Below are 17781 nucleotides of genomic sequence, written 5' to 3' on the forward strand. Positions count from 1 at the left end.
TGGAAGTGCTAATCTATAAGCAAGTGTTCCCACTTTCTCAAGAATTTCAAATGGTCCGACATATCTGGGATTTAGTTTACCCGCCTTATTGAATCGGATTACACCCTTCGTGGGTGACACTTTCACATATGCCTTCTCTCCAATTTCGAATTCCACGGGTCTTCTCTTCAAGTCAGCTCAACTTTTCTGTCGATCTTGTGCAGCTTTTAATCTTTCTTTGATCAACGCAACTTTATCCACTGTTTCTTGGATCAGTTCGGGTCCCACGTTGGCTTTTTCCCCGACTTCATCCCAATATGGTGGTGATCGACATTTTCGTCCATACAAAGCTTCGTATGGTGACATTCCAATGCTGCTGTGGTAACTATTATTGTATGCGAACTCGATTAAGGGCAGATGTTCGCTCCAATTACCACTGAAGTCCAAGGCACATGCTCTCAGCATATCTTCTAGAGTTTGTATGGTCCTCTCTGTTTGGCCATCGGTCTGAGGATTATAGGCTGTGCTAAGAGTAATTTTGGTCCCCATAGCTTGTTGAAAGCTCTTCCAAAAGCGGGATGTAAACCTCGGATCTCTGTCTGACAGTATGCTAGCTGGAACTCCATGCAATCGTACGATCTCATTCATGTATAATGTGGCTAGCTTGTGCAAATTATAATTCATGCGGACAGGTAAGAAATGTGCAGATTTTGTGAGTCTATCAACAATTACCCAGATGCCGTCATGACTTTGTCTAGAATTTGGTAAACCCACAACGAAATCCATAGAAATATGCTCTCATTTCCATTCTGGAATTTCTAGAGGTTGCAGAAGTCCTCCAGGTCTTTGGTGCTCTGCCTTGACTTGCTGGCACACGTGACATTTGGAAACAAATAGTGCCACGTCTTTCTTCATTCCACTCCACCAAAAATTTTTCTTCAAATCTCTGTACATCTTGGTACTGCACGGATGGACTGAAAATTTCGACTTATGTGCCTCAGACATTACTTCTTGTCGAAGATTATCGATGTCTGGTACGCACAATCGTCCTTTCATCGACAAGGTTCCTTTGTTATCCGTCTCGAAATCTGGTGATTTCCTTTCTTTAACTTGCTCTTTTAGTTTCACCAAAGCGGAATCTCTATCTTGACTCATCTTGATTGTCTCTCGAAGACATGGTTGTGCTGAAAGTGATGTCAGGATCGCCTTACTCATATTCTTTCGACTTAAAGCATCTGCTACTTTGTTGGCTTTGCCTGGATGGTAGCTTATTGCCAAGTCGTAATACTTCATGAGTTCGATCCATCGCCTTTGTCTCATATTTAGTTCCTTTTGAGTGAACAAATATTTAAGACTTTGGTGATCGGTGAAAATCTCACACTTGGCTCCATAAAGATAGTGTCTCCAAATCTTTAGTGCGAACACCACTGCAGCTAATTCAAGGTCATGTGTTGGGTAATTCTGTTCATACGGATTCAACTGTCTTGACGCGTATGCAATCACCCTTCCCTCTTGCATGAGCACACATCCTAAACCTTCTTTGGACGCATCACTATAGACGGTGTAGTCCTTACCTTCCATAGGTAATACTAGCACTGGTGTGGATGTAAGCTTCTTCTTCAAAGTCTCGAAGTTTTGCTCACATTTTTCACTCCATTGAAACTTAGAGTTCTTCTGTGTGAGCTTGGTGAGAGGTATGGCTATTGAGGAAAATCCTTCAACAAATTTTCGGTAATAGCCTGCTAGTCCCAAGAAGCTTCGTACCTCTGTCACATTCTTTGGTGTAGGCCAATCCGAGATTGCCTCCACTTTCTTAGGGTCCACAGATACTCCTGCTGCTGATATTATGTGTCCCAAGAATGCGACGCTCTCTAGCCAGAATTCGCATTTCTTGAACTTGGCGTATAGTTCCTTTTCTCTCAACTTCTGTAGGGTGAGACGAAGATGTTCTTTGTGGTCTTCTTCACTTGACGAATATATTAGAATATCGTCGATGAATACCACAACAAACTTGTCTAGAAATGGTTTAAACACTCTGTTCATGAGATCCATGAATACTGCCGGAGCGTTTGTTAATCCGAACGGCATCACTGTGAACTCATAGTGTCCATACCTTGTTCTGAAGGCTGTCTTCGGAATGTCGTCTGTCTTGACCTTGAGTTGGTGATAGCCTGACCTTAAGTCGAGTTTGGAAAAGACTGAAGCTCCTTTGAGTTGGTCAAACAAGTCATCTATCCTTGGAAGTGGATATTTGTTTTTGATCGCGATCTTGTTCAGCTCTCTGTAATCGATACACATCCTCATACTTCCGTCTTTCTTCTTTACAAATAGGACAGGAGCTCCCCACAGAGATGCGCTTGGTCGAATCTGCTTCTTATCCAACAACTCTTGAAGTTGCTCTTTGAGTTCTTTCAACTCTGCTGGAGCCATTCGGTATGGTGCTTTTGAGATTGGTGTAGCATTGGGCACTAGGTTAATCTCAAATTCCACTTCACGATCAGGAAGTTCGCCCGGGAGTTCTTCAGGGAAGACATCCGGGAATTCTTGCACTACCGGAATCTCTTCTAGTGTAGGTGCAGTTTCTTGTCTTACCTCGCTTAACATGGCTAGGTAAACTTCTTCTCCACTTTTCATGGCTTTCCAAGTTTGAGAAGCAGAAAGAAGAGTCTTTCGTTCTTTGGTCTTGCCATGAAATAAAATTTTCTCTTGGTGTGGAGCTTGGATGGTTACCGTCTTTCCATGACAGTCTACTAAGGCATGATTCTTGGCTAACCAATCCATTCCAAGAATTACATCGAATTCCACCATGTTTAGTTGAATAAGGTTTGCCTTGAAATTCTGATCTTCTATGAGAACACTAATATCCCGATATAGAGTGCGAGTTTCTAAAATTCGATTGGCAGGAGTTGCTACTCTATATGGTTCTTCTAAGTTATCAGGCTTAGCTCATAGCTTCTTGGCAAATCTCTTAGACATGAATGAATGCGTAGCACCACAATCAAATAACACGTAAGCCGGTATATTATCGATTAGAATGGTACCAGCTACGACATCATTCGAGTTGTCCGCCTCTTCTTGAGTGATAGCATAGACTCGAGCATTGGGCTTGTTCTCCTTAGGTTTATTTGGAGTTGTTCCACCTGCTGGACCATTCCTTGGATCTGGCATGGGACATTGGGCAATGCGATGGTCCATCTTTCCACAACGGAAACAAGCTCCAGAATTTCTACGACATTCACCAGTGTGTGTGAATCCGCAAGTTGGGCACTTGACTCCTTCTTGTTTGATTGAGAAGAAGTGGTTGCTCGAAAACCTAGGCCTCTTGAATTGCTGGCCCGATTGGTACTGGCTTGGCTGAGGACGTTTGAGTTTGTTCTCGCCTTCACGCCTCTTGATGTCATTCTCAGCCCTGATGGCGGCTCCCATCAATTCATCAAAACTATTGGGCTCGATAACGGCAAGGGCGGATTGAATACGGCTGTTCAATCCCTTCTTGAAGCGATGCATCTTCAGGGCCTCATCTCCCATTATGGTTGGGGAGTAAGTTCCCAATGAGTGGAACTTGGACGAATACTCCACCATTGTCATGTTTGGTTCTTGAACCAAGCTTTCAAATTCTGACAGCTTTTGCACTCGAACTGCTGTCGGAAAATACTGCCTCAGGAATGCCTCTCGGAACCTTTGCCAAGTGATAGGTCCCGCCTTTAACATAGCTGGTGAGACTCCTTCCCACCATTTGGCAGCTTTATCGACAAGAAAAGGTGTAATCACCTCTACTCTGATCCTTTGGGGAACCTCAAGTAGTCGAAGATGATTTTCCACCTCTTTCATCCAATTCTGTCCGACCTCTGGATCGGTGCTTCCACCGAAATTAGGGACTCTTGCTCTTCGGAGAGCCTCATAATGTTGCTTAGTCCCATTCTGAGCTGGAGGTGGTGGTGGTGGTGGCTGATTAGCATTAGGGTTCACCAACCCTTGTAGCGTGGTTGCCACAATCGTGGCTATCGCCATCAAATCCACTTGACTGAGGCCAACTGCGGGTGGTTGCTGTTGGGGTTGTTGCTGTGCATCCTCATCATTTTGGTTGTTGTTACGATTGTTGTAACGAGGGTTGCGGTTGTTTCTCACTGGTCTTCCGTCCATTTCCTACAATGATGAAAGTTCTAAGGTTGATGGCAGAATAGAGACTAATCAAAAGAATCACAATGATTGAGTAATTGCTCCAAAATTAAATATGAACCAATGGATAGAAATAATCTTTTATTGATTCCTCAAGAAAGTGCAATTACAAATGACTTTGAAAATGAAATAGAAATGTAAATGGGACAAGTGTCACAAGACTACTAATGATGTTCTAATCTATCACTTCTCCCAAATCTAAATCCATGTGATCCTCTTCAACTTCCTCTTCTTCGGGATCCTCCTCGGGTTCATCTTCATGGTTGGCTATTACTGCTTCGAGATGTTCAATATGACCATGCAGAACTGCATTCTGGTCACTAAGAACTTCAACAGTATCTTGCAACTCTTGAATCTGAGCATCATTCTGTGCACTATACTGATTATGTTGGTGCACGAGTTGGTGGTTCTGATCCTTGAGTATTTGGATCTTGTCAACTAGTGTATCACGTAGCTCGATGAATTCTGCCACAGTCTCTTGGGATATTTCAAACTCCTCTTGAGTCTTCCTATTCCTCTCTTCTACTTCATGCAGATAGTGAGCATAACGTTGAACATCAGCCTCTAAGTGCTCTGCTCGACGCTCTAACTCATCTTTGTCCAACTTTAGACAATAGTTATGTTGCTTGAGTTTCTTTAGCTTCCTTTCTAGGCTCTTAATGTAGCTACTTTCGTCAGCCATATCCTACATCCAAAACATGAGGGTAAAGGTTCAGAATTGATATCAAGAATATGGATTAAGTTATAGACAAGTACTGGAATGAATAGAATCAGTAAGCCTATAACATTTGATAGCAGAAAATAGTTCAAAAATTTTCGGTCTCAGAATGGCGTGAAAAATTTACTAAAAATCTTTCACATCAAGAATATGAATGGTACCAAGTTTGGTGCAAAAATACTAAGCCATTTGGAAATGAAAATTCCTCGAAGCTTCAAAATTTTGGAAAATTTTACGGAAATGATGATATCACTATCTAAACGATGGATTTTGGGCTTCGTCGGTGGTGCTAGAACGTTAAGTGGTTCTAGGTTAGGTTCTCCTCGTCGAGAGCTTTCCAACGCCTACTTTTAATGGTAAAAATTCCTCCTGGATCAAAAGTTATGGTCGTTTGAAGTTTACGCGAAAAACACCTCAACTTCTATGCCATTTTGCGAGGTCTACTGCATTTGCTTGCTGGAATACACTGTCTACTGCAATTCTGATGCTACTGCAATCAGTCTGCTGCTTTTCCAGCATTGTCTGCTGCATTCCGAGTCTACTGACCCAGTCTTCTGCATTCAGATCTACTGGTTTCCTTCTACTGGTTCTGGTTTCAGGCTACTGGTCTTATCCTACTGTTTTTCGTCTACTGGTTTTGGCCTACTGAATTTTTTTTTTTAACTCGTTTCAGTAGTCTATTACAGTAGCTTATTTTCAGTAGTCTATTTCAGTAACCTTTAGAAATTATTCTCAGAAGTCTATAAGAACTTATTATTTCTAGTTCCTCCTCCCCAGATTATGAAACCCGGTTCTGCTCTGATACCACTTCAATGTCACGCCCCGGGACGGGGGTTGGTTGACACCGGCGTTGCTCTCAAATATTACATTCGAAAACAACAAGCCTCAGAAGTACAGAATCTCATAAACCAGTCTTTTATTCATAATACGAAATAAATCAATTGTCTGTTACAACTCGAATACTGATGTTTTACAGCGGAAATGTAAAACCAAATATTACAGTATCTTAACGGATGCAGCGGAAAATAACATAAATCAGAACTAAGAACAACGATCTTCATCACCAGCCCCAAAACTGACGTTGTTCCTCTTCTTCTATCAACTCTTCCTCGTTCTTATCTGAGATTGGTTTGGTGGGTGAGTGATATGATTGTCACTCAGTAAGCAGGGGCGGGAATAACTCCCAGTTTTCGAACATCATTTTAATACAGAAACCGTAATACAGTAATATACAGAAAAACTCGCATTTCATAACAGAAATCAGAATTCAGAAATTACAGGTTTCAGATCAGAAATCAGAATTGGTAAGCACTGAACATGTTAGTGAATTTCATGGCTAAACTGATATCAGTCCCCTATATGTTCTCTCCTCTAAGGGGTGAGGCCAGAATCAGAATCAGAATTCAGAAATTTTCAGAATATATATTCCTACCATTAGTTCACTAGGGAGTTTCAGTGCTTCAAAATATATATCAGAAATCATGCAGAAATTGAACTTTAAAACAGAATTATCAAACAGATTTCAAGATATTTATATATAAGCCCACTTACAGTAAATTGCTAGAGTTTCGGTTGAAGTCTACTGAAATCTGCTTGCCTCGCTACTGGATTTTACAGCTTCGAAAATGCGCTCTCTTAGCTCTAATATTTCAAGTGACAACTCAAGATTTTGGTAAACCAATTCAGAAACTTGAGGTGTTATTTATAGGTCACACTCTGACTGTTAAGATCCATATTAATGGCCATAATCTGCCATTAACAATCTTTATTTCGTGTTAAATGCTTCAGTTACAAGTCATGGCTGAATTGGTAACTGTTTGTTGCTTCTTCACTCTTCTGCTGCTGCTGCTTTCTCGCTCTTCTGCTGTTGGATTCTGTCTGCTGGAAAATACATGTCTGCTCTGCTGGAAAATATCAACTTCTGAAATATTAGCTTGATGCTGGAATTGCTAGCTTCTGCTGAAATTTTCATTTGCTACTGAAATTGCTAGCTGCTGGAAAGTCGAGTTCTCACAGTGAGTTTCATGTGAGACCGTCTCACGGATCTTAATATGTGAGACGGATCAACCATAACCATATTCACAATATAAAGTAATACTCTTAGGGTGTGTTTGGTTGAGTGGATTAAATAAAGATAGATTAATAGTCAAATATTTATCGTTAAAATTTTAAGATGTTTTAATAATCATTTTGACCTGATTGAAGATCTAATTTTATTAATCAAATAGTTATCCATAAAATTGGATCTTAAACCGGGTAATAATCATTTTGACCTGATTTAAGATCTAATTTTATTAATCAAATAGTTATCCATAAAATTGGATCTTAAACCGGGTCAAAATGATTATTAAAACAACTTAAAATTTTAACGATAAATATGTGACTATTAATCTATCCTTATTTAATCCACTCAACCAAACACACCCTTAGAATAAAAAGTAATACTTTTTCATGAATGACCCAAATAAGAGACTCATCTCACAAATACGATTCGTGAGACCGTCTCACACAAATTTTTGCCTTAAATCAAATCATAAAATTTTGTCAAAGAAGAATCTCCCATTTATGCTAGATAAGATTGTTAAGAAAAATCTAGAAATTCAAATTTTTGTTTGAAATTATTAAATTTGACCTGGTAAACTAGATTTATGTTTCACGGGATTTTTCTAAATCCGGGTAAAATAAGACTTTTGTTTATTTAATTATTTTCTATTGATTTTTTTATGCATTTGTGAGGTAGATAGAACTACTTGTTTATTTATTTAAAATTTTCTAATTTTATTGTTTTTCCTATTTTTTTAATACATATATTAAGGTAAATTGGGTTAACTTACACTTGATTCATTGCTTGATCACAATTCAAATACATTAAAATTCAATTTTATATAATTGGTCGTTCCGATTTTTTCCATTTATTGAATAATATTTGTTGGAAAAAAACACACATTGCATGGAGAAGCCATGATGACTTTGTGCGCACACCTTAGCCGAAAAACTGAACAAAACTTACTCCAAGAACCAAGATACACTATGCATACGCATGTGCACCAAGCTCAAAAGTTGCAGCAACAAGGCGTGTTGCACGGGCACGCGCATTAAATCGTAAAATCTGTTTCGTGAAATTTCCTTCAAAAACAGATTATTAAAACCTTGAGAATTCAAATCCAACTCGCATTGTTAACTAATATGACTATAAGATATACTGTCAATGATCTTAGTTGGCGAAACTGACAGATAATTCGGGTCCTTACAGCATCCAACAACACATAAAACATAAAACTTTACCTTGTCTGCTGATTATCAAAATGTAGCCTTGACTCTTGATTCTTTCAATGTTAAATATCTAAATCTCTATAGCATAATCAAATGCAATTGCAGATACAGACTGCTACTATCCACCGGCAATCCTATGCTTTATTAACCCGAATCTTCTGTCCCTCGAGAACCTGCAAACAAAATAAGATATAAGAGAGAATACGAGAATTTCAAAGATGTGATGAACTATCTCTTGGACGGTGTAAACAATTCATAAAATTTCAATAAATTCTTTTGCAGTATGAGTATCCCCTTAAGAGCAACTCCAACCATACTACATTTTGGAGAAAATCTCCAAAATGGAGTATCAATCTTGCTCCAACCATTCTCCATTTTGAAGTGATGAATAGTGATTCTCCAAAAATGGGGAATCTCAACTCCATCTCCATATATTTTGGAGAATGTCATTATTTACGAAAATGCCATTCTCCAAAATTGCAAATACACCCTTTAATTTTTTTTTTATTAATTTCATATATTTAAATGTTTATTTCAATACTTTTACTAAATTTTAATGATTTTTTGGTATTATTTAATTTATTTCAAGTTTTCTCATTTTTTATTTATTAATTGTAATTGAATTATTTTGATGAAAAAAACAAATGAAAATAATTAAATAAGATTGTGAAATGATATATTAAATGTTTTTTTTCAACACAAATCGAATTAGTTAACTTGAGATAAATTAAACATGCATACACATTAAAACATAAAAAACAGTTCACATTAAAACATATAAAATAGACGATCATAAAACAAACCAACAACTTAAAACAAACACTCACAAGCAATACACATTGACATATTTTTATTCCACTGCAATGATGACTAAACACTAGTACTCTCCTAGATCGGACCCGGATGGAGAAGTTCCGCCGAAGAACTGGCCAAACATATTAGAAGATCCGTCGGCTCCATCACCTTTTGCTGCTCTTTTCTGCCAAATGTTTTGTTGTTCTTTGAGCAAGTATGCACGGAATGATTCATCAACAGACATAGGATTCATCCGTAATATTTTATTTTCTTCTTTCCAAGCCAATAGAGCGTTCCTTTCTTTCTGAACATCAATGAGTTGTTGTCGATGGGTCTCGGCATTCTCCATTGCAGTCATCATTTTCTCACTGCATTTGGCCATGGTGGAAATATCGTTTGAGTAATCTTCAGTGGCTTTTCTTTTGGCTTTTGCTTTTTTTATGCCGATTGGTCGCTGAGTACTCCCTGATGGGCTATCTTTATCTAGGTTTACATCAAACCCAGATAGTCCCGGAAAATCTGGTGTTGGGGATTCTGTGTTGGGTGAGTAGTCAGACTGGGAGGAGTTCATACGGTTTGATATGAAACCAGGTAAGATAGCGTTGGATGACCTAAACTTCTCCTGGTCTTTTAGTAAAGACCAAACATGATCCAATCTCCATGTTGACCTAGATTGCTTAAATAATTCTTTTGCTTCATCAAGCTTTAAAAACGTGTTAGTTGTATGTTATTTACACACTAAAAATTAAAATATTTAAAGAATACTTGAACATTTGTACTCACAATGTCTTTCTCCGATGCACCACTTTGGTGTCTAAGTTCCACTTGACGAATACATCCAGTAAAACTTTGGACAGCCCTACTTATGTTGGACCATCGACATTGAAGGGCCCTCATAGTACGATGCTCTGTTGACGGACTAGTGAGTTGCTCGTTGTAACTGGCTGCCACTCGAGACCACAAGCTATCATTTGACTGGTTTATGCCAATAATAGGATTTTGGGAGATGTCGAGATAAATTGTCACAAGAAGTTTGTCCTCCTCATTTGAGAAACCAGGACCACGTCGAGATGAATTCATTATGCTTGGAGAGAATGAATTAGGGATGGAAGAGTATTTTATAGAAGGATAGATGTTAGTGGGATAGTGGGTAGTGTGGATGTCATTCAAAGGCTTTATTGGATAGTAATGGGATAGTGGGATGGTAGGATGTGACAACTCGATGGTGGGAGTGGGATAGTGGGTAGTGTGGATGTCATTCAAAGGCTTTATTGTCACATCCTACCATCCCACTATCCCATTACTACCCACTAAAGCCTTTGAATGACATCCACACTACCCATTATCCCACTAACATCTATCCTTCTATAAAATGCCCTTCCATCCCTAATTCATTCTCTCCAAGCATAATGAATTCATCTCGACGTGGTTCTGGTTTCTCAATTGAGGAGGACAAACTTCTTGTGACAATTTATCTCGACATCTCCCAAAATCCTATTATTGGCATAAACCAGTCAAATGATAGCTTGTGGTCTCGAGTGGCAGCCAGTTACAACGAGCAACTCACTAGTCCGTCAACAGAGCATCGTACTATGAGGGCCCTTCAATGTCGATGGTCCAACATAAGTAGGGCTGTCCAAAGTTTTACTGGATGTATTCGTCAAGTGGAACTTAGACACCAAAGTGGTGCATCGGAGAAAGACATTGTGAGTACAAATGTTCAAGTATTCTTTAAATATTTTAATTTTTAGTGTGTAAATAACATACAACTAACACGTTTTTAAAGCTTGATGAAGCAAAAGAATTATTTAAGCAATCTAGGTCAACATGGAGATTGGATCATGTTTGGTCTTTACTAAAAGACCAGGAGAAGTTTAGGTCATCCAACGCTACCTTACCTGGTTTCATATCAAACCGTATGAACTCCTCCCAGTCTGACTACTCACCCAACACAAAATCCCCAACACCAGATTTTCCGGGACTATCTGGGTTTGATGTAAACCTAGATGAAGATAGCCCATCAGGGAGTACTCAGCGACCAATCGGCATAAAAAAAGCAAAAGCCAAAAGAAAAGCCACTGAAGATTACTCAAACGATATTTCCACCATGGCCAAATGTAGTGAGAAAATGATGACTGCAATGGAGAATGCCGAGACCCATCGACAACAACTCATTGATGTTCAGAAAGAAAGGAACGCTCTATTGGCTTGGAAAGAAGAAAATAAAATATTACGGATGAACCTTATGTCTGTTGATGAATCATTCCGTGCATACTTGCTCAAAGAACAACAAAACATTTGGCAGAAAAGAGCAGCAAAAGGTGATGGAGCCGACGGATCTTCTAATCTGTTTGGCCAGTTCTTCGGCGGAACTTCTCGATCCGGGTCCGATCTAGGAGAGTACTAGTGTTTAGTCATCATTGCAGTGGAATAAAAATATGTCAATGTGTATTGCTTGTGAGTGTTTGTTTTAAGTTGTTGGTTTGTTTTATGATCGTCTATTTTATATGTTTTAACGTGAACTGTTTTTTATGTTTTAATGTGTATGCATGTTTAATTTATCTCAAGTTAACTAATTCGATTTGTGTTGAAAAAAAACATGTAATGTATCATTTCACAATCTTATTTAATTATTATTTTCATTTGTTTTTTTCATCAAAATAATTCAATTACAACAAATAAATAAATAAATAATAAAAAATGAGAAAACTTGAAATAAATTAAATAATACCAAAAAATCATTAAAATTTAGTAAAAGAATTGAAATAAACATTTAAATATATGAAATTAATAAAAAAAAAAATTAAAGGGTGTATTTGCAATTTTGGAGAATGGCATTTTCGTAAATAATGTCATTCTCCAAAATATATGGAGATGGAGTTGAGATTCTCCATTTTTGGAGAATCACTATTCATCACTTCAAAATGGGGTAGGTATATGTAGAATGGTTGGAGCAAGATTGATACTCCATTTTGGAGATTTTCTCCAAAATGGAGAATGGTTGGAGTTGCTCTAAATAGAGAATGCAATACTCCATTTTGGAGTATAGAGAATGAAAAAATGGAGAATAGGGTTGGAGATGCCCTAAATATAGGACATTAAAATGGAGTGGGGATGGACAACTAGTAAAGATTTAAAATTATCAAACTGCAACATAATTTTTGCTAGCGTGTCACGTGTGCGAATAACTGGAATGCCGTAAGCTCATCCTAAAAATTCATATGACCACCCACCGTATTATTTAGAACAGATATGGCAGTTTCCACGTCCTCTTCTGAAGAGAAGGTAACAAAGCCATATCCACTGGATTTTGAGGTCCCTGGAAGTCGGGATACCTTTGCACTGAGAACTTTCCCCTTTTCTGAGAAAAAGTCTTTCAGTGTTTCTGTAGTTACATTCTTTGCAAGATTGCCCACATAAACTTTGTAGGGACTGTCAATGAATTTGGAATCATCCACTTGAAAAACAGATACATCTGAGGATGTCAACGGTTTTTCTGTTACGTTGACTTTGATCGTCCGTCCTCCAATTTCCTAACAGAAAAGAGTGTGCGGTCGATAATTATTGTTCAATGTGTTCTCTTGAAACTTTTAAAACAGATAATCTTACTGTCCCATTAAGCTTTTCAATAGTAGCAATTGCCTCCTCGGCTGACTTCATAGTTACAAATGCAAATCTCCTGCTCCTTCCAGAGTACTTATCATACATGACCTACAAACACAGCATTGTAAATTTTATTTTGGACCGGAACGTAGTAATCCAAGTAAAGATCTTGAACCGCCTAAAGTCGTAAATACTGAAAACTTCCCACTTTGTGCTCAACCATATCAATTGTGCTTCTTAATAAGTTCACCAAATTGTGCAAGTTTGTGATGTTTATATACTGCTGGAATATAATTTCCAGAATATTTACCCTTCTTTTGTCAACTTATTTCCATTAGCATCAAATTCTGTCAAACAAGAATCTAAAGTTAAATAAAAACACAAATTGAAGGCTCTAGAAACTTATAGAAGAGTCCGACGACTTTCTGTCAATATATTAATCTAAACATCATTGTCAAACTTTAATTCAATGATGGCAAAAAATAGCTTCAAACTTATTTTGACACCCCCAGATGAAATTGAAAAACCGATCCCAAAACAATGAAAGATAAATCACTTGTATCAATAAAGTCCAAAAAAGGGCCGCTCGTGCTTAACTCGATAGTTATGCAATAACAAATTTCTCTCTAAGCTCCTTCGCTAGTCGTTCAAACTACCAAATAGAAAAAAAAGTTATCGAGAATCGAATCATAATTGTGCATCTTGAATGAAGACTCAATACCCACCTTCACATGCTGAAGAATTCAAGAATTTGATTCAATTATTATGACTAAACTCAATTCAAACTTGTTCAAAGTTCTCAAAAGGTAATCTATACCTACCAACAACAAATTGCGACTCGAATGTCAGACTAAAATTGCGTATCCTGTGAATCCTTCTAGAGCATCATTTCATTCAACTATTTATACTCCAAAATAAATCAAACTAATCCTCAACACAATCTCATTATGAACAAGACTACACGACACTCCAACTACTAAACTGACCCCAAAATAATAGGGATGGGAGGACAGGCGCCACAGTGTCGGCCCCTCTAACGAAGAAAGGCAGCCCAATCCGAATTCTTGAGTACATATATAACTCAATTCGAGCACGAAAAGCCAAAACTTGAGCCCGAAATCCAAAAAACCACCCATTCGTTGAATACACGTACAAATAACGATAACCAACTCAACATTCAGCGGAAAGAAAACAAAAAAGTACCTCAGCCTTCTCAACAGCACCATGCTCTTCAACAATTTTGCGGAGCTCGTCAGTGGTAATAGTACGCGGAATGTTTCCAACGTACAATCTTCTGTCAGCCTCAGACGACCGCTCCGCTGTAGAAACTTGGGCGATAACCGAATACAGCTTTCTGGGATTTGAAATGTGAATGAGCTCCTTCAAAGGGGTGAATTGGTGTCTGGGAAGCTGGAAATTGTGCTTCGGGAGATGGGATTTGAAGGGTTTCGTGGGGTTCTGCAGAAAAGTTGAAGTTAGTAGAGACGAAGACGATGCAACAGTCGCCATTCCTCACTGAAATGGGGTTTCAAACGTAGTCTTATGTGCCAAGAGCTTTCACAGCTTTATCCGTGAAATATTTATCCCCTCTTTTTTTTTTTTTTTTTTTTTTTTTTTGGGGGGCGGGGGCTTTCTTTCCTCCTCCTTTTTTATTACCCTTTCATTTTGTAATTCATTCCACAAATCAAAAATTAATTTATTCAATTTTTTTACAAATTCAAAATATAGAAAAAAAGATAAAAGAACTATTCTACAAATTATAAGATTTTGAGAAAAAGGATATAATAGTTATAAATGATTCTATTAGTTTATTAATAAATAAATTTTAACAAACAAGACCCATCAGGAAAATCTATCATCAACAAACTTTAATCATATTAATTTCCGTAACTAAAATACTGATAATTACTATTAAAAGCTTGAGCGAAACGTTGATAAATGAAGTCACATAGAGAACCAAAGCTGCACAAAGACAGAACATTATGAATAGACTTGTAGCTCTTGGATCCCTCCAGCTTAAAAGAGACTGGAATCTCTCCACTTGTGTTGTAAGGCTGCCCGCGATGCTTCTTAGCCTGCTGTACCTCGTTCGAACACGTCTTGTGGTTTAGAAGTTGGAAATGTATCGAAATCTTCATCGAGTTCGTCTTTATAGGCTGCTTCTGCCCATTAAAATTTTGTATCCCTATGGGCGGATGCTTTGGTCTGTACCTGTAGTCATGGGCGGAGCCACCCTTGGACTAGGGTGGGCTCCAGCTCCACCTAAATTTTTTAATTTTTTTTTAGTTTTTCTACATTTTTTATTTTTGTTCTTATTTTTGTGTTTTTTTTCTTTATTTTACTAATGCAAATTTGAAAAAAAAAGTTTAACCATGAGTATTTTTTTAAAATGATTTTCTGCAAATATATATAATTAAATTTGACTTTTGCTCTCATTTTGCTCAAAAGATTGAAGATCTTGATGTCAGTTGATTTTTAAAATTAGCTTTAAGTTTCAAATATAATTTTAGACTATATTTACAATAACACAGAAATATATTAAATTTAGCTAATATGGTAATAGAATTATGCAGTTGCTATATATTTTATTATATCTTTGATGTCAGTTGATGTTTGTCAATGTCATTATTTTTTTTACCATTGGTTTCAAAAAATGATGTGAAATGACTTTGGCTTTTGACCGCAATAATTCTTAAGAGAAAAAATTTTCCAAAATCCTTTTTGGAATTAAGATAAGGTAGTACATCAATTCAGTCAATGGGTGAATAAAATATCGATTTCAACTCAAATACTTATCGAGCTGAATTAATAATTAATGAGTTTTATTCTAAAAAAATCGAAGAGCACAACTTCAGTAGTGTTTTAGCTCCGTTTTTTGAAGATATTAAATAATAAATACCTTTGTTCTAAGTTTTCATGAAATTGATGTTTACATATTTTACATTTTAAAGTTTTAGTTAATTATTTAATTTATTAAATACAGTATGGGACGAAGTCAGCCCCAGATAATTTTAAATCCTGGCTCCGCCCCTGCCTGTAGTTCCATATACCGATTAGGAACGTGTATAAAAAGAGTGTTGGAAGTAGCAACTCAGGATACCAGATCAGTTGAAGGGGTTCTTCCATTGGCCAACATCGCCAAAACAATGGTTAGAGGATATGATACCGGATAGAAGTGCCATGACTCGAAAGAAATTTTCTTTGCTTCGTCTCATACTCCACATGTGGGATTCGACATCTAGCATGTACTCTATTACCTCTTTTCTGAGAGGCGGTTCAGCGCGACTAAGCCTCGTGGCTACGATATTCATGGCTTGGTATCTCAAATTTTTGACTTGTTTTACGATGCAATGTTTTCAAAACCGGACCGGACCGGCCGGTTGGACCGGTTCAACCGCGAACCGGTCTCCAGACCGGTCCGGACATAAATAAAAACCCGGAAAACAGGTTTAACCGGAAAAAACCGGTTAAAACCCGGTTCAACCGGGAAAACCGGAAACCGGCCGGTCTTCAGGAACCGGCCGGGTCTGTGAAATTATAAAAAAATTGTCCAGAGATCGGCGACGGTTATTTCAAAATCCGTCGCTATATAGCAACGGTTAAGAATAACCGTCGCTAAATAGCGACGGTTTTACTAACACTTTTTTTTTATAAGAAACTTGATGTTTACTACTTTTTTTATAATTAATCTTGATGTTTATTTGGACACTTAAACTTGGTCATCACTATTTGGTTACTTTTTTTAATAAGAAACTTGATGTTTACTACTTTTTTTATAATTAATCTTGATGTTTACTTGGGCACTTAAACTTGGTCATCACTATTTGGTTACATGTTATGTGTAATTTGGATTTTTGAATTTGAAAAGTGATGTTTATTTTGATATTTGTTGTAATTTTCATCTTAAAAATTAAATAAAAACTATAAAAATATAAATAATCAATATTTTACTATTTTATTTATTATATAAAATAAATAAAATATTAATTTTATTGATCCGGTTCGACCGTCCGGTCGAACCGGTTGAACCGGTTGAACCATTTTTTAAGGCTTGACCGGTTCGATTAACGGTCCGGTTATAAAAACACTGTTACGATGAAGGGATGCAGGTAATGCATTTTTGGGAGTAAAGAATGGCCATAAATATGTATGATAAGGACATGCTGGTGAATGTAACTGCTAGTTGGATTTCACCCATTTTCTTGACTGGGTAGGGTGTAAAACAAGAAGGGGGTAAGAACTTGTGTAGATACGATGAGACTCGAGGGTCGATAATCTTATATGAACCTTTCCAATCCGCGAGTTGCGTGCTGCACCAGATGCACCAGGCTTCTTAGTTCCTAAGTGACAATTGTCAAAGACTCCCAATGTTATGACAGTGCTTGGATCGTAGACCTCCCACACGTATTGCTCGTTCCATATTGGACTGAAACTGTTGAGAATGGTCCTTGTTCGAACCCACTTTTGGTCGTCTTTAGGCATTTGTGCTTCTCCTACCATGCTTCATCTTCATTGGGAGAAGTACCTTGTACATTTAATATTCCTACTTCAAGTATTCCCACAGGAGGTTTCCAAAGTTGTTTTGTTGTTTGCTGTTGATCGCTTATGCACATCGTTGATTCATCCAGTACATGATATCCACCTTCAAGGCACACCCTCAAGTTCATTCCTCCCATCAGCTTCTATCGTACCAAACCCGAACTTTTCGGGGTTGAACCAACGAGAATGCACAGCTTGGTGATCCAACATCTTCTCAACCATGCTGAGAGAAAGACTTATTCTTCCCAACACATAGTCTTTCGAAGAGTGCACCTAATCCTTAACATTCAGAAGAAGCTACTCTTCAAATGGCTCAGCGGCTACAAAAACTAAGTCTTCGTTCCACATAGGATTTGTGGAACGAGCTGGGAATATCCCGGTTTTGAGCACTTGACTTCCCACACCGACTTTCACAGAGACCTCTGGGAGACGACTCCAGCCGTTTGGAATGATATCCTGAGCTTCAATGACATTCATCTCAGCAAAGAAATTAATGACAATACAGGAAATACATTAAATGTATTGATGGTAGTGGTTGGAAGTCATCATTATTGAGCAAAATAATTCGGTAGTTTTGTGTATTATATTTGACAACAAAAGCATTCAGATGGGAATACGTGTTTTCAAACTGACGAAGAGCTCTTTATAGGGAGAGGATTGCATAAACTAGTTTTTCCTAGGCTAATATTGTTTCA

General features: G+C 37.6%; 3 protein-coding genes and 1 pseudogene across 3 annotated transcripts; 1 reads left to right on the plus strand and 3 right to left on the minus strand.

The window, feature by feature from the left end:
- Positions 1-7971: 7971 nt before the first annotated feature.
- On the minus strand, positions 7972-14146 carry LOC140841414 (small ribosomal subunit protein cS22-like). The gene is made up of 4 exons (XM_073208807.1): positions 13751-14146; positions 12554-12655; positions 12178-12477; positions 7972-8322 (listed from the first exon to the last, which is right to left on the minus strand). Exons 1-4 carry the CDS (start codon positions 14054-14056, stop codon positions 8284-8286), a joined length of 747 nt encoding a protein of 248 aa, XP_073064908.1. The 5' UTR covers positions 14057-14146; the 3' UTR covers positions 7972-8283.
- Positions 8842-10080, minus strand: LOC140840481 (uncharacterized). The gene is made up of 2 exons (XM_073207665.1): positions 9728-10080; positions 8842-9647 (listed from the first exon to the last, which is right to left on the minus strand). The coding sequence occupies exons 1-2, from the start codon at positions 10022-10024 to the stop codon at positions 9027-9029; spliced, it is 918 nt and encodes a 305-aa protein (XP_073063766.1). The 5' UTR covers positions 10025-10080; the 3' UTR covers positions 8842-9026.
- Positions 10354-11546, plus strand: LOC140842080 (glutathione S-transferase T2-like). Its single transcript, XM_073209899.1, has 2 exons — positions 10354-10650; positions 10731-11546. Exons 1-2 carry the CDS (start codon positions 10354-10356, stop codon positions 11349-11351), a joined length of 918 nt encoding a protein of 305 aa, XP_073066000.1. The 3' UTR covers positions 11352-11546.
- Positions 14147-16623: 2477 nt separating the features above from the next.
- Positions 16624-17563, minus strand: LOC140840847 (FT-interacting protein 1-like; annotated as a pseudogene).
- Positions 17564-17781: the final 218 nt, after the last annotated feature.

Source organism: Primulina eburnea, chromosome 9, assembly GCF_022965805.1.
Source record: "Primulina eburnea isolate SZY01 chromosome 9, ASM2296580v1, whole genome shotgun sequence".
Taxonomy (NCBI): Eukaryota; Viridiplantae; Streptophyta; class Magnoliopsida; order Lamiales; family Gesneriaceae; genus Primulina; species Primulina eburnea.

Excerpts from the sequence above, each read along its gene's own strand:
- LOC140842080 (XM_073209899.1), top strand. The coding sequence starts at position 10,354 with ATGAATTCATCTCGACGTGGTTCTGGTTTCTCAATTGAGGAGGACAAA. Across the intron at positions 10,651-10,730 it reads GTGCATCGGAGAAAGACATT|CTTGATGAAGCAAAAGAATT; the intron begins GTGAGTACAAAT and ends ACGTTTTTAAAG.
- LOC140840481 (XM_073207665.1), bottom strand. The coding sequence starts at position 10,024 with ATGAATTCATCTCGACGTGGTCCTGGTTTCTCAAATGAGGAGGACAAA. Across the intron at positions 9,648-9,727 it reads GTGCATCGGAGAAAGACATT|CTTGATGAAGCAAAAGAATT; the intron begins GTGAGTACAAAT and ends ACGTTTTTAAAG.
- LOC140841414 (XM_073208807.1), bottom strand. The coding sequence starts at position 14,056 with ATGGCGACTGTTGCATCGTCTTCGTCTCTACTAACTTCAACTTTTCTG. Across the intron at positions 12,656-13,750 it reads GTGCTGTTGAGAAGGCTGAG|GTCATGTATGATAAGTACTC; the intron begins GTACTTTTTTGT and ends CTGTGTTTGTAG. Across the intron at positions 8,323-12,177 it reads TATCTGTTCTAAATAATACG|GTTCTCGAGGGACAGAAGAT; the intron begins GTGGGTGGTCAT and ends TTTTGTTTGCAG.